The sequence below is a fragment of the Microplitis mediator genome, chromosome 9 (assembly GCF_029852145.1).
Source record: "Microplitis mediator isolate UGA2020A chromosome 9, iyMicMedi2.1, whole genome shotgun sequence".
In the NCBI taxonomy this organism is placed as follows: domain Eukaryota; kingdom Metazoa; phylum Arthropoda; class Insecta; order Hymenoptera; family Braconidae; genus Microplitis; species Microplitis mediator.
The window spans coordinates 20,307,520-20,330,352 of NC_079977.1; the positions used below are offsets into that span (position 1 = coordinate 20,307,520).

Here is a 22,833-nt window from a genome sequence, read left to right on the forward strand (position 1 = left end):
TTATTTTCGCCTTTATTTTTTAATTACCATAAATTCGATATATTTGCGCATTTTTGGCCCTACATATAATAGCTAGGATAAAAATGAAAATAATTTTTTATTTTAATTTATAAATTATTCAATTTGATTAAATTGTACAGCAGAGAGACTTTGTTTCCGAGAAAAACTTAGCTAAAAGTATCTAATAACTCCTGTAAACGCCAAGTTGATGGCCAACAAATATTAATATCTGCTGATGGTTGAATCTAAAGCAAATCTCGCGCAAAATATTTGTCCCTTAATCTTTAGCAAGACGTTAAAGGGAGGGGTGGGGGGGCGGCTGAGAAAAAGTTTAAAGAGTTTTATATAATAAGTTAGTGCATTAACATAGTTTTCTAAAAAATGAATAATTCAAAATGTATACCATTCTAATTCAGTTTATTGATAATTTGACAGTACAATAACAGGAAAATAAAAATTACAATTTGTTCATCATAAAAAGTTTAAGTTTTAAATTATTATCAAGCAGAAAAATTACAATTAAGGTCGGAACAAATTAATGTATGGTGGACAATTGCAATTTGTAATTGCGCATATTGTTAAATTTTGATATTAATAATGGGGCATTTATAATAATGGCTGAAAGGTTTCATTTTCACAAACGCCTGATTGACTCGTGTAGTATAGCAGAATCGGTAAAATGACAGCAATTCATAAAATAGATTATGGTTTGTTAGTTCTATTAAATAATGCTATCGGTATGAAATTATATCGTCTTGTGATAATAACTTCAGAAGATTCGACAGAAGCAGTTTCAGATGATCTCAAAATTCATTAGTTTGATTCATCGAAGTGTATAATAGAAACACGGAACGCCAATCGGTGAATAAACATGTCGTTGCGAAGAAACTCACGCGATATTTAATGGGAATTACAATTGTTGCGTGACAATGGCCATTCGTCTAACGGTAGACGCGATTGTCTCTCTGATCATCAATTTTCTTTTGTCTGACTCTTTCGCACGTTTATCTAAGAAAGTTACTATTTTTTTAATCAAAACTTCGATACCAAAAACGATAATCGCCCAAGCCGTCGCGAGTGTCATCGTAATGTAAATCAATTCAAAATCCTCGAGATCGAGTTGATTATGTTTTATCAATTCCTTAATTCGTTCAATTTTTCGTTTTCGTTCCAACAAAATTTTATAGAACTCACGTCTCTCAGCATAATTTAAATGACCTGTTTCGAACAATTTAAGGGCAATCTTATTGATTCTCTCATTTAATGGGAAATGTCTATTAGTCAGGAAGACCCTATATTTATTAGAAAATTCTTTCGAATAGTGTAAGTTCTGGTCAATGTGTTCAAGTTCGGTATAGTCAAGTATACAAGCAACGGAGGAATCGTTTCTAACTTTTGACAGACAAGCATCGTTATTTTTGTTTCGACTGAACATATCCCAATAGTGGACTATAAAATCATCATCCCATGGTTGATTTTCACGCAATTTGTTTGTGATTTCCTGAGAACGGAAATACACGCGATAATCATGATCTATCAAGTCCTTCAAACTTTGGACATTTCTATGTCCGGGTCTACTCAAGAGAGAAATCACTTGCCCCTGTAACACCGGATTGAAAATCAGTGCAAATAACGTTGCGCTCATGAACGTAATACGCATTGAAAGTCGAAGAATTGGAGTCGATATTCCCATGTCGAGAAGAAACGCTACGAGATCTAAAACGGTCGCACCGAAATCGTACCGGTTGTTGAGAAACATCATTAAAAAAAGAACCAATAAAATAACTGATGACATGACTATTCTTTCCCGAGTGAAAAAACTGTCAATAACTTGATCGAGAGTTGGAACAAAACTTTGTTTTTGTGTCACTATAACGTATCCTCCTTGCTCGAAGTAAGGAATGATATTGTTAAGTTTCGTCTCTGAATAGTCAAGTGGCAATGGATCGCCGGACATTAAATGAAAATATCCACTTTCCCTATACGGGTGAACAGGAGTCATGTTCATAGCTGAATATAAATTATCAAAAAAAAATTTTGTTTTTCGTAATATCTTAGATGGATTCATTATGACACCTAATTTGTATCCGTTTAAGATCTCTGTTTTGTCAAAAGTTACATTAGAACAAATTTCAGCATCTGAAACAAAATTGACATAATAATAAACATACGATTACTACAAATTTTATAGTATTCACTTCTCTACCAAAACCGCACCGAAAGTTTGAATTGCTGCCCTTAGTAAAGGGAGAAACGTCGTACGTTTTTCGAATGAGATAGCAAATGATTAAACTTTGCACATGTGCTATTCTTTCCACACAAAAAGCAGAAATTCAAACTTTTAGGAACAGATCTGGTACAAAATAGTGCACAAACCACGGAGAAAGTTAGTAGAGGTGCTGCAATTGTAACAAGGGGCAATTGTAACATTCAATACAAATCTATTAAAAAAACAAAAAATTATGATGATTCTTTTCACAACACATTCAAAACAGTAACTTATGAATTAGATCAAAATTTCAGTTATTAATTTTCTTTCGATATTAAAATATTGAGAATTGTTGAAAATACGCGTGAAAACTTTTTTTTTGAAGTATCCTATTTTCTTCCCGTGGTTTGTAATATACTACTCCGGCATTACTGGAGAACGTATACTTCACAATACATTCGGATCAATAGACTCTAGAAATCTGAACGCTTCAACAGTTCCACGTAAATTGATAAATTTCTGAGTCAACTTTTCTGGTACATAAATTATCCAAAATGATCGATTCTTACCGTCAATAAACGACATTCTGTAGAGTGTACACACGTCGCATGGTTGGTCTTGAGTTTCCACTTTCTCCCAGGGTTTAGGCGCTCTATCACCAAAAGGGTTCATGGTGTAGATCATCGTATTGTTGTTAAATTCGTTGGGGCATAAGAAGTATGATGTAGTAATTTCTTTTCCCCAGAGCCATCCCAACGCTTTCGATGCATCGTCGCAATGGTTTCCGGAAACCAAGAACGTCGTCGTGATGCTCCAATAATTTATAGATTTGAAATGTTCTTTGATGTTAGAGATTTTATTAGAGAGACACTGAAAAAAAAATGGTCTTCTAAACGAAAACATCATCCTTAAATTACACGCCAACTATTCACTAGTTACTAAAAGAATATAATGCTATTACTCTAGTTATCATTACTATATAATCCCTATAAAGAAAGTCTGTCTATCGGTTGAGTCTGCGGGCCAGCCCCTAAACTTCCCGTTGTTTTCGAGCTCTAGTATAAACAGATTTTCGAGCTCGAAAATACTTTCGTTTCCCTTTTTTAATGCGCCTTTCAAGCTCAAAAGGGTTACTTTTTATGTTTAAGTTTATAAATTTAGAATTAAAAATAATTAATGGATAAGCGTTTTTTATATATTTCCCATAATGTTTCCCATAATTATAGGAATAGTTCCTATAATTATGGGAATGATACCCATAACGTTATAGGAACGGTTCTTCTAATTATAAGAATGGTTTCCATAAATTATAGGAACCATTCCCATAACATTATAGGAACTATTCCTATACCATTATGGGAATCATTCCCATAATATTATAGGAATGGTTCCTATACGATCATGAAAAAATAAATTTGAAGAAAAGTGTGGCAATCACTTTTACAATACACAGGAATTTGATTAAGCATAGAAACAAAAATTCGAACATTGTAAAAAAATCCATATTTAGCAAAAATATTAAAATTTTTAACAAAAAATTTTTTTTTAACAAATTTAGCGTCCAAGAAGCTTCATTTGGATCTCTCCATATTATTTGGGGAATTTCTACACTGTTTTGCAAAAAAAAAAAATTTTTATGATATTATTCGAGTGGTTCCCATAACATAATGGGAATAGTTCCCATAATATTATAGGAATAGTTCCTATATCAATATGGGAACCATTCCCATAATAGTATGGGAATGATTCCCATATCATTATGGGAATGGTTCCCATAATGGTATGGAAACTATTCTCATGCTATTATAGGAATTATTCCCATAAATTATAGGAACGATCCCTATAATAGTACAGGTACCATTCCCATAATGCATAGCAAAACTTCCCATAATTTTCTTTCCGTGTACCTTTATACATATTATTTATATTTATACAGAAAGAATAATTAGAGAAACTAACAAATTCCGCTCAAAATGAATTAAATCACGTACTCATTACATTTTGAACAAATATAATGATAAACTTTTTAAATAATTAATTCACTTCAAATAGTGTATCATGAATAGGGACATTGTTTTATAAAAAGCTTTTTTACCTGGAATACATTGGGCGATAAAACGAAGCACTTGCTTTTGATAGAATCGCCTGACAGAATGACTGTTGCATAAGATGGATACACAATGAATTTCGAATCATACCAGTAATTCATCCAGTTCAAATTTTTATCTATTGCGATAACAGAAATATTTCCTTCCTTATTGTCTGTGATTCCGTGAAACACTTTAACCAAATCTTTAGTTATGATCACTGGGTTCATTCGATCGGAAAAACACAATTCCAGTAATTTTCTCTGTTTAAAATCAATAATTCAATTAAATAGTCATTTATTGCTCACATTATAAAAATTATAATTACCGTGTGATTCTGTGAAATTGGAAGATCGTTTAGTGCTGACGTCGAAGAATCTATGGTTTCGTTGAGGTGGCTTTCGACTGCACTCACAAATAAAAGACACAAAATCGTCTTTCCTATTCCCCATATCCACTTCATTATGATTATTTTGAAGTACTTGAATTTTAAAATATAAATCGAATTTCTATTGTTGAAATTATTTATTGAACTACTTAATAAAATCAATAAGTAGATGCCGGTTAAATACACGTCTGTTCTCTTTGACTATTTTGCTGTAACTAACGCAGGAAAAAAAATAAATGAGTAATATTCTGTTTTGCGGTGTTGCAAAAGATACGTGTCCATTAGCTATTCGATTGTTTCATGCATGAGCTTCTAATTTAATGCACATGCACTATTTTTGCGCCTGTTGTCAACTGTCCCTTCTAAACATTGTTGCTGTGCGAGAAATCGATTTGCAAAAAAATATTTACTGACCTACATATTTTATGCGATTTTAATTTCGATATCAGAAGAGTTATAAATTTAAAATATTTCAAAATCATATTAAATCTAATTTTTAAAATTACACGGCAATAATTGACTGTGCGAATTGCCAGTTTCTCAGAAGACTGAGACCAAACATCACTTACATAAAGTTAAAATTTCAGTTAAATTTATTATTCTATTTTAGAGCACAATGACGAAAAGCTTAAAGTTCCAAAATAATTTTCATTGTCAGTAATGATTATTTTCAGAAAAATTAACATTAGTTGCCTAAAGATTAATTAATTTCCCATGCACGGAGAGAAAAATATCGTCAAAGTGACTATTTAATGTATCTTCAAATGACGTATCGTCAGAAAAACGATTCGTTTACCTAATTTAAGGCTGGGCCGTACTAAACGAATTTTTGAATTTTACTTTTCTTTTAATTTATTAATTAATTGTTATTACAGAAATTTTTATAGCTTTCGAAAATATGTGAAACACAAACTTTTTCGGAAGGATTTCATCATTCGACACGGAAAAAAATAAATAGTAAATGCACCATGATGCAGTCTTGGTAAATAAACATGATGAAATCATGTTTCATCCACATGATTTGTCATGTTTCGGCTACATGACAATCATGTAGCGGTAGCATGAGAAAATCATGTGGCAGCAACATGATTATCATGTAGCCTTCATAGCATAAAATTAAGCTGCTACAACTAAATACTTCGGCTTCAGAAAAATAATTTATTATCAAGCAACAATCAAGTAAAAAATCGATTTTTTAAAAGTTCTGACTACCCCTAATCTCGTAAGCAAAGATATCATTTACAAATGATTTAATTTGATAATTTACTCTAACTTTCATCTGCAATATTATAAATCCGAAAAAATCTAGTTGCTTTATAGTAAATAATTTTTCCGAAGCATGAATATTTAGTTGTTGCAGCTCGATTTAATGCTATTAAGGCTACATGATAATCATGTTGCTGCCACATGATTTTCCTATGTTACCGCAACATGATTGTCGGTTAGCCGAACCATGACAAATCATGTGGATGCAGCATGATTTCATCATGATTATTTACCAAGACTGCATCATGTTGCATTTACGATTTATTTTTTTCCGTAGAGTGACGTAATTATTCAAAACGGAACTACACGGAAAGAAAATTATGGGAACTTTTGCTATGCATTATGGGAATGGTTCCCATAATGATATGGGAATGGTTCCTATACCATTATGGGAATGGTTCCCATACCATTATGGGAATGGTTCCCATAATATTGTGGGAACCATTCCCATATCATTATGGGAACCATTCCCATAATGGTATGGGAATCATTCCCATACTAGTATGGGAATGGTTCCCGTATTGGTATAGGAACTATTCCTATAATATTATGGGAACTATTCCCATAATGTTATGAGAACCATCCCTATAATATCATAAAATTTTTTTTTTGCACAATAGTGTAGAAATTTCCCAAAATTTGAATTTTCTTGAATGTTTTGTGCTGACAAAAAATTCTTGTTAAAAATTTTAATGTTTTTTTGCCCAATACGATTTTTTTTTTCAATTTTTGAATTTTTGTTTTTATGTTTAATAATATTTCTGTGTATTGTAGAAGTGATTACCACACTTCTTCAAATTAATTTTTTCATAATAATATGGGAACCATTCCCATAATACTATAGGAATGGTTCCTATAATAGTATGGGAACTATTCCCATATTATTATGGGAATGATTTCCATAATGGTATACGAACCATTCCAATTGCATTATGGGAATGGTTCCTATAATTTATGGGAATGGTTCCTACGTTAATTCAATAGTCTATAGTATCGTTCATTTAAAGATATGCATTTAGGTTAGGATGAGTATTCATATATTTTATTTAAAAATACGACAAATAGCCTTCGTAACGATATGTAGTTTCGTTGATATAGGTATCTGTTTTGCCAGCGTGAGGATCCGTATAGCTAAATTGGCTATACGTTGCATCGTTCTCGGTTGGCGGTTGCCTAAATACTGAGATTGCGCAATAGTCATGTCGGCGATTGATAAAATGCCTACAATAAGGATACGGATCGTCATTTTGACGATCCACTGTGAGGAAACTCTTTATAGATGAATTGACTATACGGCGTATCGTTAAGTAAGTTGAGTATACATCGTATAGCCAGAATAGTGATACGTATTCTCAATCTGACGATAATTTACTCTCCGTGTACAAATTGATTAATCACAGTTACCATCAGAAATAATTATACTTACCATTTAAGGTAATTACACATGATACCTGGGACAGAAAAAACAACAATTTTTTTTTTTTAAGTATAAATTATGCAATTTGATTAATTTTAACAGTATAGAGACTTTGTTTCCAAGGGAAACTCAGCTGAATGTATCTGATAATTCCTGTAAACGAAAAGTTGATGGTCAATAATTATAAATATCTGCTGACAGTTATGTCTAAAGCAAATCTCGCGCGAAATATTTGCTCCTTAATCTTCAGCAAGACGTTAAACGGGAGGGGGGGTGGCTAAGGAAAAGTTTGGAGTGTTTTACAAAATGAGTTAGTGAACCAGCATGATTTGTTAAAGAATGAGTAATTCAAAAAGTATACCATTGGAATATAATTTATTGATAATTTGACAGTACAATTATGAAAAATTGAAAATTACAATTTGTTCATCATAAAAATTTCAAGTTTTGAATTATTATCAAGCAGAAAAATTACAATTAAGGTCGGAACAAATTAATGTATGATGGACGATTGCCATTTATAATTGCGTATATTGTGAAATTTCGATATTAATAATGGAGTATTTATAATAATAGCTGAAAGGTTTAATTTTTACAAACGCCTGATCGACTTGTGTTGAAGAACAGGATCGGTAAAATGACAACAATTCATAAATTAGATTTTGGTTTGTTAGTTCTATCAAATATTACTATTGGTATAAAATTATTTCATCTTGTAACAATGACTTCAGAAGATTCGACAGAAGCAGTTTCCGATGATCTCAGAATTCATTAGTTTGATTCATCGAAGTGTATAATAGAAACACGGAACGCCAATCGGTGAATAAACATGTCGTTGCGAAGAAACTCACGCGATATTTAATGGGAATTACAATTGTTGAGTGATAATGGCGATTCGCCTAACGGTAGACGCGATAGTTTCTCTTATCATCAATTTTCTCATCTCCGACTCTTTGGCACGTTTATCTAAGAAAGTTACTATTTTTTTAATCAAAACTTCGATACCAAAAACGACAATCGCCCAAGCTGTCGCGAGTGTCATCGTAATGTAAATCAATTCAAAATCCTCGAGATCGAGTTGATTATGTTTTATTAATTCCTTAATTCGTTCAATTTTTCGTTTTCGTTCCAACAAAATCTTATGAAACTCACGTCTCTCAGCATAATTCAAATGACCGGTTTCGAACAATTTAAGTGCAATCTTATTGATTCTTTCATCTAATGGGAAATGTCTTTCAGTCTTGAAGACCCGATATTTATTGGAAAATTCTTTTGAATAGTGTAAGTTCTGGTCAATGTATTCAAGTTCGGTATAGTCAAGTATACAAGCAACGGAGGAATCGTTTCGAACTTTTGACAGACAATCATCTTGATGTTTGTTTCGACCCAACATATCCCAAAAGCGGACCATAAAATCATCATCCCATGGTCGATTTTCACGCAATTTTTCTGTGATTTCCTTAGTACGGAAATACACGCGATAATCATGATCTATCAATTCCTTCAAACTTTGGACATTTCTATGTCCGGGTCTACTCAAGAGAGAAATCACTTGCCCCTGTAACACCGGATTGAAAATCAGTGCAAATAACGTTGCGCTCATGAACGTAATACGCATTGAAAGTCGAAGAATTGGAGTCGATATTCCCATGTCGAGAAGAAACGCTACGAGATCTAAAACGGTCGCACCGAAATCGTACCGGTTGTTGAGAAACATCATCAAAAAAAGAACTAATAGAATAACTAATGACACGACTATTCTTTCCCGAGTAAAAAAACTGTCAATAACTTGATCGAGAGTTGGAACAAAACTTTGTTTTTGTGTCACTATAACGTATCCTCCTTGCTCGAAGTAAGGAATGATATTGTGAAGTCCCATCATTGAATCGTCAATTGGCCATGGATCGCCAGAAAGTAAATTTAAATATCCACGTTCCTTAATCAGAAGAATAGGAGTCATGTTCATAGCTGAATATAAATTTTCAAAGAAAACTTTTGTTTTTCGTAACATCTTAGGTGGAAACATCGCAACACCTAATTCGTATCCATTTAAGATCTCTGTTTTGTCAAAAGTTACATTAGAACAAATTTCCGCATCTGAAACGAAATTGACATAATGATAAACATACGATTAATATAAATTTTATAGTTATCACTACTCTACCATACCCGCATCGAGTTCAAATTTCTGCCCTTTGTATCAGCAGAAACGTCGTACGTTTTGCCAATGAGGTAGCAAATGATTAAACTATGTCCATGTGCAATTCTATCCACAAAAGAAGCAGAAATTTCAACTTCGAGGTGCAGATCTGGTACAAAATCGTACACAAACCACGGATTAAGTTATTAGGGGAGAGGTGCTGCAATTGTAACAAGGGGCAATCATAACAGTCAATAAGAAACTATTAAAAAAATAAAAATTATTATTATTATTTTTTTAACTTATTTAAAACAGTAAGTTATTGATTAGATCAAAATTTGAGTTATTAATTTTGTTCCGATATTAAAATATTGAGAATTGTTGAAAATACGCGTAAAAATTTGTCTTTAGGAGCTTCACAATTTGTGTAATAACAAATTGGTTTTCTAATGTTATGATGTGAGACTTGTATTAATACTCTGAGAGACATATCAAGAGTATTGTATAATCGGATTTCATTTATATTTACTGATGTTTGTTATTGTAAGTAGATTTTTATTAACAATTCATCTTGAGCGTCGATTGTAACACTTGAACGAGTTGCAATTGTAACATTCAGAGTCATGTATGCCCGTGAAAAATGGCCATGCATGACTGCATTAAAAAAGTTTGGATGTCCAAGTATGGCCATATATGTTTCATATATGAGCCATACATACATGGCCATGTATGATTCATTTTTGACAGACATGCATGCCCGTGATTAATTAACCATACATGGCCGTACATTGTCCACGTGTGGCATTGGGAATTTTTTTGATATCACTAACAGCACATTGATGATTATATTTCGCTTTTTTGAAAGTGATTAGGGGAGGGTGGGGCAGAGCGGCCCCCCTAAGCTAATTATTATTTTTTGTGGCTTTCAACCATAAGATCACTTTACTTTTGTCCTATTTCGAACAAATTTATGGACATTTTGCCAAAATTCTGAAAAAAAATTTTTTTTTATTGAGGGGCAGAGCGGCCCCCCTCCAAAAAGTGATAAAAAAATTTTTTTTTTCGTTTTTTTTTTTTAAATTGTTTTCATCATTAAGAATGTATTTTTTTCTCTTGACAACTATCTTTGGTTTTATATTACTCGAAAAAAATTTTTTAAAGCGTAAAAAATCGTTCACTCTCGATTATCTTAATTACTAATTGTTATTTAATAAAAAAAAAATCAATTCTATAATTTTACTTTATTTCAAAAATTTATCAACTAAAAAAAAAAATTTAATTTTTATGAATTTTTAGTGACCAAATTTGCCTCTTACATAGAGAAACGGCCGACAAATATAAAAAAATAATTTTTTTGGAAGTTTCGGCTGGTCTATTTTGCCCCAGGTGTTATGCGTAGGGCTAGAAATGTGGAATTATAATCATTTTTTTTTAATTTGACGATAAAAATATGAAAAAATCACTTTTTCAAAATTTTGGGCTTGTCCATTTTGCCCCAAATGTCATGCGTAGGGGTAAAAATGCGCAAACATATCGGATTTATAGTAATTAGTCGAAAAAAAAAAATTTTATTTTTGATCAAAATTTCAGGGGGGCCGCTCTGCCCCACCCTCCCCTATATTCTTTCAATCTTAAGTGGCACAACTAAACATCGTCGTAACTGTCGGTCGCATAGCCTAGTCGTCGAAGCGTCGGTCGCTCGTACGGAAGGTCCCGGATTTGAATCCTACAAAAGCGGGAGCGGTCATTAATAAGTTTAGTTTTTTTTCGTTGAATTAATAATTTCTAATTCGATTGTGAATTCAATTATTCGCATATGTGATAATCTCTGCGCCGCCAAAATAATTGGAATAAAAAAAAAAGTAAATTTTTTTTTTTTTTCATTCAGTTTAAATTTCTATACATAATCGTATCAAGTCATATATGGCCGTATCAGCCTATGTATGATCATACATGGGTATATATGGCCATGTCTGGCCAAGTTTCATAGATCGCAATACATGTAATACTATAAGTTTACATACTTGACTTTACGAGTTGATAAGGTATAATAGTATGTATTAAGACTGAATATTAAAACAATTTCATGAAAGATATCTATCTCGTTCCGTGTTATAATTGCCCCGCATTGTTTTACAATTGCAACCCATACATGCCGCCATCTTAGTCCCTGACTTTAGTTGAATAAATTGATTTTTTGATCAGTTAACATCGACTTTTTACTAATTAACTAAGTCAGTCTCATACAAGATACCATCGACTAACTATCTGACAGTTTTTAAGTTAACTATCTTAAAAACAACAAACGAAATAGAAAAAATTAACTTTTTTGTTACAATTGCAGCACCACTCCCCTACGGCCTGATTCGCGTGCTTTCTCCTTTAGATCGAGTAAGCATTTACACACGCGGGTCAGAGTATCTTATTTTCCTCCCGTAGTTTGTAATATACTACTCCTGCATAACTGAAGAACGTGTAAATCTGAACGCTTCAACAGTTTCATTTAAATTGGTAACTTTCTGAGTCAACTTTTCTGGTACATAAATTATCCAAAATGATCGATTCTTACCGTTAATAAACGACATTCTGTATAATGTGCACACGTCGCATGGTTTGTCTTGAGCTTCGACTTTCTCCCAGGGTGTAGGTGCTCTCTCACCAAAAGGGTTCATGGTGTAGATCATCGTATTGTTGTTAAATTCGTTGGGGCATAAGAAGTATGATGTAGAAATTTCTTTTCCCCAGAGCCATCCCAACGCTTTCGATGCATCGTCGCACTGGTTCCCGGAAACCAAGAACGTCGTCTTGATACTCCAATAATTAACGTAGTTCAAATGTTCTTTGATGTTAGAGATTTCATTTGAGTAACACTGAAAATAAAAATGGTTTTTTAAACGAAAAAATCATCCTTAAATAACACGCGAACTATACACTAGTTACAAAAAGAATATAATGCCATTACTCTAGTTATCATCACTATAATCCCTATAAGAAAAATCTGTCTATTGGTTGGGTCTGCAGGCCAGCCCCAAAACTTTCCGTTGTTTTTGATCACCTTGAGCTCCAAAACAACGTCCTGAATACATTTTCGAGCTTTTCGAGCTCGAAAATACTATCCTGTGCTATTGTTTTTGAAAAAAAAAACGTTTTTTACCATTTATTTCTTTAAAGATATCTCTCGAACGAATTAACCGATTGAGACGGTGGGGTAGCAATCAACGCGTTTTATTGAGTTCTAGAGCTGATAAAATTTCGTGAATGATTGTCCAACTCCATACTTTTATAAATATTATTTTCATCAATACAGAAAGAATAATTAGTGAAACTAACGAATTACGCTAAAAATGGATTAAATTACGTACTTATCACATTTTGAACAAATATAATGATAAATTTTTTAAATAATTAATTCACTTTAAATAATGTATCATGAATAGGGACGTTGTTAGATAGAAATTACTTTTACCTGAGATACTTTGGGCGATAAAACGAAGCACTCGCTTTTGATAGAATCGCCTGACAGAATGACAGTTGCATAAGATGGATACACTATGAATTTCGGATCATACCAGTACTTCATCCAGTCCAAATTTTTATCTATTGTGATAACAGAAATATTTGCTTCCTTATTGTCTGTGATTCCGTGAAACATTTTAACCAAATCTTTAGTTATGATCACTGGGTTCATTCGATCGGAAAAACACAATTCCAGTAATTTTCTCTGTTCAAAATCAATAATTTAATTAAATAGTCATTTATTGCTCACATTATAAAAATTTTAATTACCGTGTGATTTTGTGAAATTGGAAGATCGTTTAGTGCTGACGTCGAAAAGTCTATGAATTTGCTGAGCTGGCTTTCGACTGCACTCACAAATAAAAGACACAAAATCGCCTTCCCTATTCCCCATATCCACTTCATTATGATTATTTTAAAGTATTTAAATTTTAAAATAAATATTGAATTCTTATTGTTGAGATTAGTTATTGAACCAGTTAGTAAAATCAATGTAGATGCCGGTTAAATACACGTCTGTTCTCTTTGACTTTTTTGCTGTAATAAACGCAGGAAAATAAATAAATGAGTGATATTTCCTTGTGCGATGTTGCAAAGGATTACGTGTCAATTAGCAATTCGATTGTTTCATCTATAGTCTTCTATTTTAATGCACCCTAGTCGAAATTTCAGGTCTGTTTTGATCGTAATTTTTTTATTTACATTTCAGACATATTTGACTATTAACATGAATCGCTACTGTATCCGTATCTATACGATAGGACGCCGGATTTCGTCGTAACTTTACTACTAAAGAGGACTCTACTACGAAAGAAGAATTGATCCAAGTGGGATTCGTACCCACGTTCACTGGGTACTTTCAAAGATAGATGTTATTATTGTTATTATTTCAAGCTTGGTTTGATCGTTTTTATTCTTATGTTTCATCTTGCACGATCAAAACAGACGTCATTTTAGGCAGTAAATGAAACATCAAAGTGATCGGAAACTGTTACGATTAAATCGGTTCTTGAATTTTCACTCGGGCACATTCACTGTTCTTGTACCTGGTGTCAACTGTCCCTCCTAAACAATGTTGCTGTGCAAGAAATCGATTTGCGAAAAAATATTCACTGACCTACACATTTTATGCGATTTCAATTTCGATATTAGAAGAATTATAAATTAAAAATATTTCAAAATCATGATCCATGTAATTTTTAATTTTTCACGGCAATAATTGACTGTGCGAATCGCCAGTCTCGAAGACTGAGAATAAATATCACTTACGTGAAGTTAAAATTTTAGTTGAATTTATTTTTTTATTTAAGAGTGATGCATAATAAACACAATTACTTAAATTTCGTGGTGTAGGGGGTACCTCATTCTGCCCGCAAAAATTAAAAATTTTTTTACGGCAGCTGAAAATGTTTTTTTCTTTCTTCAATTATTATAGAGAAAAAAAACTTAACGCATTAAAGTCCCCGAAAACTTAGTATTTTCTTAACTAACTCTTTTCGTCCCTCCCCCTTCAACATAATAATAGTAACACAGCACAGCAATCGATGAATAAATGAGTCAGTGCAAAACAAGTATACTGCACTCAATGACACTCACGAACAAAAAATACCAAACAGCTCTTTTTCTTAATGTCATTATATTTTTTTCTAATGATTCAAATCTCTTTGTAGATGATTAGTAAATTGTTACTATTTTTATTACATTATCAAATAAAATCAATAGACGGATGCTCGGTAAAAACGGGTCTATGCTCATTGACTTTACTCTCGTCACTAACGCAATGGTATCAATAAACAAATGATGTTACCACTTACGTGGTTGCAAAGGATACGTGGCCACTTGTCATTCGATTGTTGCATGTGTTACTAATTAGTACAATGCACATACACTCATTCGACCTTTACAATTAATAACCACTCCTGACTATTGTTGCGTTGCGCAAAATCGATTTACAGAAAAATATACTTTCTTTAAATAAAAAATTTGTCCGAAACATTTTCAGTCATTTCGAAAACGTTTTAACTCGAATGAATACTGTCCTTTACAACACAACATTATTTGTGAGCCTAAAATATGTAGCTTTGTATCTTGAGTTTTGACTGAAATGCGGTACCGACAGTTTTGAGGCTATTATAGAAGTTGACAGCATTCTTTGACAGATCTGCTTTAGCTTTATCAGATTCAATATGAAATTTTGAGAATATCAAGTAGTGTCGGCTGCAAGACATCTTATAAAGCTAAAAAGGATTAAAGATGTAGTTGGGTGTCACAATATCCATAATAATAGTAACACAGCACGGCAATCGATGAATAAATAAGTCATGGCAAAACAACTCACGCGATATTTTAGTGAAAATTACAATTGCTGATTGACAAATGTGATTCGATTAGCTGTAGAGAAGATTCGCCTTCTAATCATTATTTCTCTCAATTCTCGTTCTTTAGAACGTTTATCAATTCAAAAAAAAAAAAAAAAAAAAAAAAAAAAACTTAAGATATATGCCTATTTGCCATAATTTCTGTAGTTTCGTCCTAAGTACGTTAACGGACTCGTCAGTAAGGCTATGTTAACGCACTCTTGCCTTAGACTACATCTCTTACCAGTACGAACCGGCGTAAAACCGTGTTGTGGGCTTCAGCCAGACACTATACTAGTGAAGGAAGGCGGATACCGTCCAAACTACTTGCAATAAAATGTTGGGTGAGCTGTTGTACACCTTTGAAGTATTGAAATAAAAGAAATATGCCGATTTTCCACTATTACAAGAGTTCAAATATCTTTGTAGCTCTTAGTTAGACCTTTCTATCGCCACCGTCCATCTTACGGTATTAATAAAATTAATTATTAGTATTTATTAGAAATTTATTAAATTTATATTGGAAAATTTGCATGATTTCTGCCATTTTTTATCAATTTTGCACACTTTAGTTACAAGGTTCGGATAGATATCTTGTGTTATAGACATAAATGCATACAGAGAATTTAATCCACCGTGTAGCAGAACACGTGGAAAAAGTTTAATTATAGATCTTTAAGGTGTAAGCACTTGGAACTTTCAAAAATGTGGTTAGCCACGATTCCAAACAAATACCAAAATGGTATTTGTTTAGAAGAGGGGCTAACACCTGTTTCAATTGCCAAAAATTCAATTCTGGACATATCAATTTAAATCCAATTTCAACCGCCATTATTTTTCGGCGGATCCCTGGCGGTTTTAGCGCCACGGTGATCTTACAGTAAAAACACCGTTAAAACACCGTGGAACGACTGTGAAAACGTGGTTGTAATGCAGTGAAATCACGGTATTTTTTGTGCAGTCACGCCACTGTATTCCGACCGCGTTTCCATTGCACTTAAAGTGTGTTTCCACGGTGTTTCGATCGTAAGGTCACAGTAATCTCACGGTGGTTTTACGGTGAAACCACCGTAAAACTACGGTTGCTCCACAGTGGTTTTCAGCGATATCCACGGTGAGTTTACAATGGCTTTCCGATGGCTTGACAGTTTTTTAACCGTGAATTCACCGTATTTCCACAGTGAGTGCATCGTTCCATGGTGTGTCCATAAATTTTATAGCGAAAAAAAAAAAAAAAAATTACCGCTGGCTCGGAGAATCGATCCCAGCGCCTTCGCATTCAAAGTCTGATCTGCTACCCACTGTGCCAAATCACACACTTGAGTGTATGGATTGATTGTATTTATATAAGCACAAATGAACTTTAGAAAATTAAAGATATCTAATAAATGATTGATTTTCTGATTTGTATTACATTCAATTATATAATTGTTTATAGCGTAATGAGACCAATAGCGGTATACCCACTAGTAGCGGGGCAATAAATACTTTTTTTGGTAAATTATGTAAATGAGAAGTTAAAATTTTTCAAACTTAACCATACAATATTTTAAATTTGAAATCTAAGTTTTTTATAACTAAATTCATTATTCAAACATCGAAATGTCTTTAACTATCTCACTAATGATCTCATTAGCTTATTTTCAAAAATTTTAAAAAAGTTTGCGTACTTTACAACATTTATGAATGCGGTAAATTGAAAAATTTTATAGACTTTATAAGATTTATGAATCATTGTAAAATCATTTTTTTCGAATAATGTTACATTATTTAGTCGTATAGAAAGTATATTACAAAATATAATGATTCACAAACCTGCGCGGCATATTTACTCAGAAATCGCTATTAAATAGAATTTGCTAGAACTCAATTATATAAAATTTTGCATTATTGAATAAAAAAAAAATTCACTTTGGGACTAGAAAAATTTTTTGACGCAATAACATTTTGTTTTCGCCTAAAAAAATTTTTTTTTGAATTCAGAAAATTCTTTCTCGCCACAAAAAAATTTTTGTTTTCAATTCATTATGCTTAAATTTCTTTAGGGCAAGTCAAAATTTTCTTGGAGTGAGTGCAACTTTTTGGCGCCAAGAAATTCCTTTTTTCTGTGTACTCATATTGATAAGGTAACTTAAAATGATAAGCTTTGTTCATTTTAATAATTTAACAATACACTTTACAAAAGATAATTATCAAAAATACTGAGAAAATAAGAAAATATGATTGACAGAGATTTGGAAACTATAAGAAAAAAATATATCAATGGTGAAGAAACCATGAAATCATCGTGAAAACAACGAGGAAATACCGAACTACCACAGAGAAAACGCTGAAAAATCCACGCGAAAATACTGTGAGGCCATCGTGGGACCACCGTGAGCTCACCGTGGAAATTACTGCCAACCACTGTGAAACCACTATGAAAACACTGGAAATTCACTGTCAGAACAATGTGAACTCGCTTTCGAAACACCCTTAAACCACCGTAAAAACACAGTGTGGCCCCGGTCGGTACATAGTAGCGTGAGTGCACAGAAACCACCGTAAATTCACCGTCGAATCTCCGCCGCTTCACTGTCAGAACACGGAAGACGTGTTTTCACGGTAAAAACACCGTGATTCGACCGTGTTTTCACCGTCGCGGTGAAACCGCTAGGGATTGAAGATATAATTGCTTATTTAGGTGTTATTTAAGCATTAATAAATTGTACGTGAATACCAAAGGTATAAAATTTGCTTGATTTACAGATTTAGTTTAAAATTTTTCTGTTCCGTGCTACACTGCACCATTTGACATATTTTTCTTATTATTCTACATTTAAATATAGTGGAAACCTAAACATGCAAACCTCTCAATAAGACAATTTATAGATAAATTGAGAAAAATATAGATAGCCCGAACTGGAAATCGAACCCAGACCAATTCGGTAACGCGCCAAATGCTCTACCAGTTGAGCTATCCGGCCCTATACTATATTCCGTTCAATTTGATCTATAACTTATTGAGCCTATAACTTATTAATTAAATACAATTATTGCACCTATTAGAATTATTAATATGTGATTAGTAATGCCAGCTAAAAATAAAATTGTAATGAAGTTAAAGTTGTAAATTTATCTATTTTAACCTCAAATTAGTTTTAATAACAAAACGGATCGTTACTATAGCGAAACGATCTTATGATTTCGGGATCCGCCTGAATCGTGATAATCACGATCCGATAGACCAGCACTTTCCGTATACAACGGATACCCAATCGAGGAGAGTGAATATCACGATACCGTTGAGTGGTGAGCGCAATACTTTTTTCTCCGTGTACACATGATACCTGGGACAGAAAGGACAATAATTTTTTTTTTAAATTATAAATTATACAATTTGATTAATTTTTACAGTATAGAGATATTGTTTCCGAGGAAAACTCAGCTGAAAGAATCTGACAACTCCTGTAAACGCGAAGTTAATGGCCAATAATTATTAATATCTGTTGATGGTTAAATCCAAAGCAAATTTCGCTCAAAACATTTGCTCCTTAATCTTGAACAAGACGTTAAAGGTGGAGGAGAGGGTGGCTGAGGAAAACTCAAGAGTGCTTTATAAAATAAGTTAGTGAATCAGCATGATTTGCTAAAGAACGAGTAATTAAAAACGTCTACCATTGTAATTCAATTTATTGATAATTTGACAGTACAAGTACAGAAAATTAAAAATTACAATTTGTTTATCATAAAATGTTTTAGTTTTGAATTATTATCAAGCACAAAAATTACAATTAAGGTCGGAACAAATTAATGTATGATGGACAATTGTCATTTATGATTGCGCATTTTGTTAAATTTTGATATTAATAACGGAGTATTTGGAATAATGGCTGGAAGGTTTCATTTTTACAAACGCCTGATTGACTTGTGCTGAAAAACCGGATCGGTGAAATGACAGCAATTCATAAAATAACATTTTGGTTCGTTAGTTCTATTAAATATTACTATCGGTATGAAATGATTTCATCTTGTGATAATGACTTCAAAAGATTCGACAGAAGCAGTTTCAGGTGATCTCAAAATTCATTGGTTCGATTCAACGACATGTATAATAGAAACACGGAACGCCAATCGGTAAATAAACATGTCGTTGCAAAAAAACTCACGCGATATTTAATGGGAATTACAATTGTTGCGTGACATTGGCCATTCGTCTAACGGTAGACGCGATTGTCTCTCTGATCATCAATTTTCGTTTTTCTGACTCTTTCGCACGTTTATCTAAGAAAGTTACTATTTTTTTTATCAAAACTTCGATACCAAAAATGAGAATCGCCCAAGCTGTCGCGAGTGTCATCGTAATGTAAATCAATTCAAAATCCTCGAGATCGAGTTGATTATGTTTTATCAATTCCTTAATTCGTTCAATTTTTCGTTTTCGTTCCAACAAAATCTTATGAAACTCACGTCTCTCAGCATAATTCAAATGACCAGTTTCGAACAATTTTAGTGCAATCTTATTGATTCTCTCATTTAATGGGAAATGTCTATCAGTCAGGAAGACCCGATATTTATTGGAAAATGCTTTCGAATAGTGTAAGTTCTGGTCAATGTGTTCGAGTTCGGAATAGTCAAGTATACAAGCAGCAGAGGAATTGTTTCTAACTTTTGACAGACAATCATCTTGACTTACGTTTCGACTCAACATATCCCAAAAGTGGACCATAGCATCATCATCCCATGGTCGATTTTCACGCAATTTTTCTGTGATTTCCTGAGCACGGAAATACACGCGATAATCATGATTTATCAAGTCCTTCAAACTTTGGATATTTCTATGTCCGGGTCTACTCAAGAGAGAAATCACTTGCCCCTGTAACACCGGATTGAAAATCAGTGCGAATAACGTTGCGCTCATGAACGTAACACGCATTGAAAGTCGAAGAATTGGAGTCGATATTCCCATGTCGAGAAGAAACGCTACGAGATCTAAAACGGTCGCACCGAAATCGTACCGGTTGTTGAGAAACATCATTAAAAAAAGAACCAATAAAATAACTGATGACATGACTATTCTTTCCCGAGTGAAAAAACTGTCAATAACTTGATCGAGAGTTGGAACAAAACTTTGTTTTTGTGTCACTATCACGTATCCTCCTTGCTCAAAGTAAGGTATGATATTGTGAAATCCCTTCATTAAATTGTCAATTAGCCATGGATCGGCAGAATTCATATTTAAATATCCACTTCCCCTATGCGGATGAACAGGAGTCATGTTCATAGCTGAATATAAATTTTCAAAGAAAACTTCTGTTTTTCGTAACAACTTAGGTGGATAAATCCCGACACCTAATTTGTATCCGTTTAAGATCTCTGTTTTGTCAAAAGTTACATTAGAACAAATTTCCGCATCTGAAACGAAATTGACATAATGATAAACATACGATTAATACAAATTTTATAGTAATCACTTTTCCACCATACCCGCACCGAAAGTTTTAATTTCTGCTCTGTGTAGCGGAAGGAACGTCGTACGTTTTTCGAATGAGATAGCAAATGATTAAACTTTTCGCAAGTGCAATTTTATTTACAAGAGAAGCAGAAATTTAATCTTTTAGGTGCAGATCTGGTACAAAATAGTAAACAAACCACGGAGAAAGTTAGTAGGGGTGCTGCAATTGTAACACTCAATAAAAAACTATTAATAAGAATAAAAATTATTACTATTCTTTTTTTAACTCATTCAATACAGTAAGTTATAGATTAGATCAAAATTTCAGTCATTAATTTTGTTTCGATATTAAAATGTTCAGAATTGTAAAAAATACGCGTGAAAAATTTTTTTTGGAAGCTTCACAATTTTTCTAATAACAAATTGGTTTTCTAATAGTATGATGAGAGACTTGTAATAATCCTTTAAGAGTCATATCAAGAGTACTGTATAATCGAATTTCATATAAATTTACTGATTTTTGATAATGGAATTAAATTTTTATTAACGATTCAACGTGAGCGTCAATTGTGACACTTGAACGAGTAGCAATTATAACACTCAGAGTCGTGTATAAGACCTGCGCAAACTAGATGCGTCATGAATCTATTCTGGCATGATAAAATTTTTCGATTGTTATATTTATAAATATTAAATAATTTATTTTAAAGATCTCGATATATATGTGATACTATAAGTTTAAATACTTGACTCTGTGAGTTAATAAAATATAATAGTATGTATTAAGACTGAATAATAAAAGCAATTTGATAAAAAATATCTATTCCATTCCGTGTTATAATGGCCCCCGCACTGTTTTTCAATTGCAACCCATGCACGCCGCCATCCTGGTCCCTGACTTTAGTTGAATAAATTGATTTTTGAATAAGTTAACATGAATTTTTATTAATTAACTAAGTCAGTCACATGAAAGATACTACCAACTAACTTTCTGACGGTTTTTGAGTTAACTATCTTAAAAAAAAAACAAACGAAATAGAAAAAATAAACTTTTTTGTTATAATTGCAGCACTTCTTCCCCCAGGCATTCACACACGTGGGTCGGAGTACCCGGGAAAAAATGTTTTTATAAAATTTTATAAAATAATATAAAATTTTATACAATTTTATAAAATTTTGTAAAATTTTATAAGATTTTACAATAAAATTTTATAAAAATTCATACAATTTTATAAAATTTTATAATATTTTATACAATTTTATAAAATCTTATAAAATTTTATAAAATTCAATAAAATTTTATAAAGTAAGATCTGAGTAAGGAACGTAATAAATAAATGTGATTTTATAAAATTGTATGACATTTTATAAAACTTTATAAAATTTGATAAAATTTTACCAGGCCATTTTCAGCATAAAATTTTATAAAATTTTATAAAATGTTAGTACTAAAATTTTGTAAAATTTTATAAAAACATTTTTTCCCGGGTATCTTATTATCTTCCCGTAATTTGTAATATACTACTTCGACATAACTGGAAAACGTGTACTTTACAATACATCCGAATCAATAGACTCTAGAAATCTGAACGCTTCAACAGTTTCATTTAAATTGATAAATTTCGGAGTCAACTTTTCTGATAAATAAATTATCCAAAATGATTGGTTCTTACCGTTAATAAACGACATTCTGTAGAACGTGCACACGTCGCATGGTTTGTCTTGAGTTTCGACTTTCTCCCAGGGTTCAGGTGCTCTATCACCAAAAGGGTTTATGGTGTAGATCATCGTATTGTTGTTAAATTCGTTGGGACATAAGAAGTATGATGTAGAAATTTCTTTCCCCCAGAGCCATCCCAACGCTTTCGATGCATCGTCGCAATGGTTTCCGGAAACCAAGAACGTCGTCGTGATGCTCCAATAATTTATAGATTTTAAATCTTCTTCGATGTCAGAGATGCCATTTGAGTGACACTGAAAATACAAATGGTTTTTAAAACGAAAAAATCATCGTTAAAT

The 22,833-nt window shown here is 32.5% G+C and overlaps 2 protein-coding genes across 2 annotated transcripts; both read right to left on the minus strand.

Annotated features, from left to right (window-relative positions):
- Nucleotides 1-411: 411 nt before the first annotated feature.
- Nucleotides 412-4,878, minus strand: LOC130674471 (uncharacterized). The gene is made up of 4 exons (XM_057479813.1): nucleotides 4,625-4,878; nucleotides 4,305-4,559; nucleotides 2,779-3,079; nucleotides 412-2,139 (listed from the first exon to the last, which is right to left on the minus strand). Exons 1-4 carry the CDS (start codon nucleotides 4,757-4,759, stop codon nucleotides 911-913), a joined length of 1,920 nt encoding a protein of 639 aa, XP_057335796.1. The 5' UTR covers nucleotides 4,760-4,878; the 3' UTR covers nucleotides 412-910.
- A 14,667-nt stretch (nucleotides 4,879-19,545) lies between these two features.
- Nucleotides 19,546-22,606, minus strand: LOC130674248 (uncharacterized). The gene is made up of 2 exons (XM_057479517.1): nucleotides 22,488-22,606; nucleotides 19,546-20,774 (listed from the first exon to the last, which is right to left on the minus strand). Exons 1-2 carry the CDS (start codon nucleotides 22,600-22,602, stop codon nucleotides 19,546-19,548), a joined length of 1,344 nt encoding a protein of 447 aa, XP_057335500.1. The 5' UTR covers nucleotides 22,603-22,606.
- Nucleotides 22,607-22,833: the final 227 nt, after the last annotated feature.

Coding starts and splice junctions, on each gene's coding strand:
- LOC130674471 (XM_057479813.1), bottom strand. CDS start 4,759: ATGAAGTGGATATGGGGAATAGGAAAGACGATTTTGTGTCTTTTATTT. Junction 3,080..4,304: donor TATCGCCCAATGTATTCCAG/GTAAAAAAGCTT, acceptor TTTTTTTTTCAG/TGTCTCTCTAATAAAATCTC. Junction 2,140..2,778: donor CAGAATGTCGTTTATTGACG/GTAAGAATCGAT, acceptor ATTTTGTTTCAG/ATGCTGAAATTTGTTCTAAT.
- LOC130674248 (XM_057479517.1), bottom strand. CDS start 22,602: ATGATCTACACCATAAACCCTTTTGGTGATAGAGCACCTGAACCCTGG. Junction 20,775..22,487: donor CAGAATGTCGTTTATTAACG/GTAAGAACCAAT, acceptor ATTTCGTTTCAG/ATGCGGAAATTTGTTCTAAT.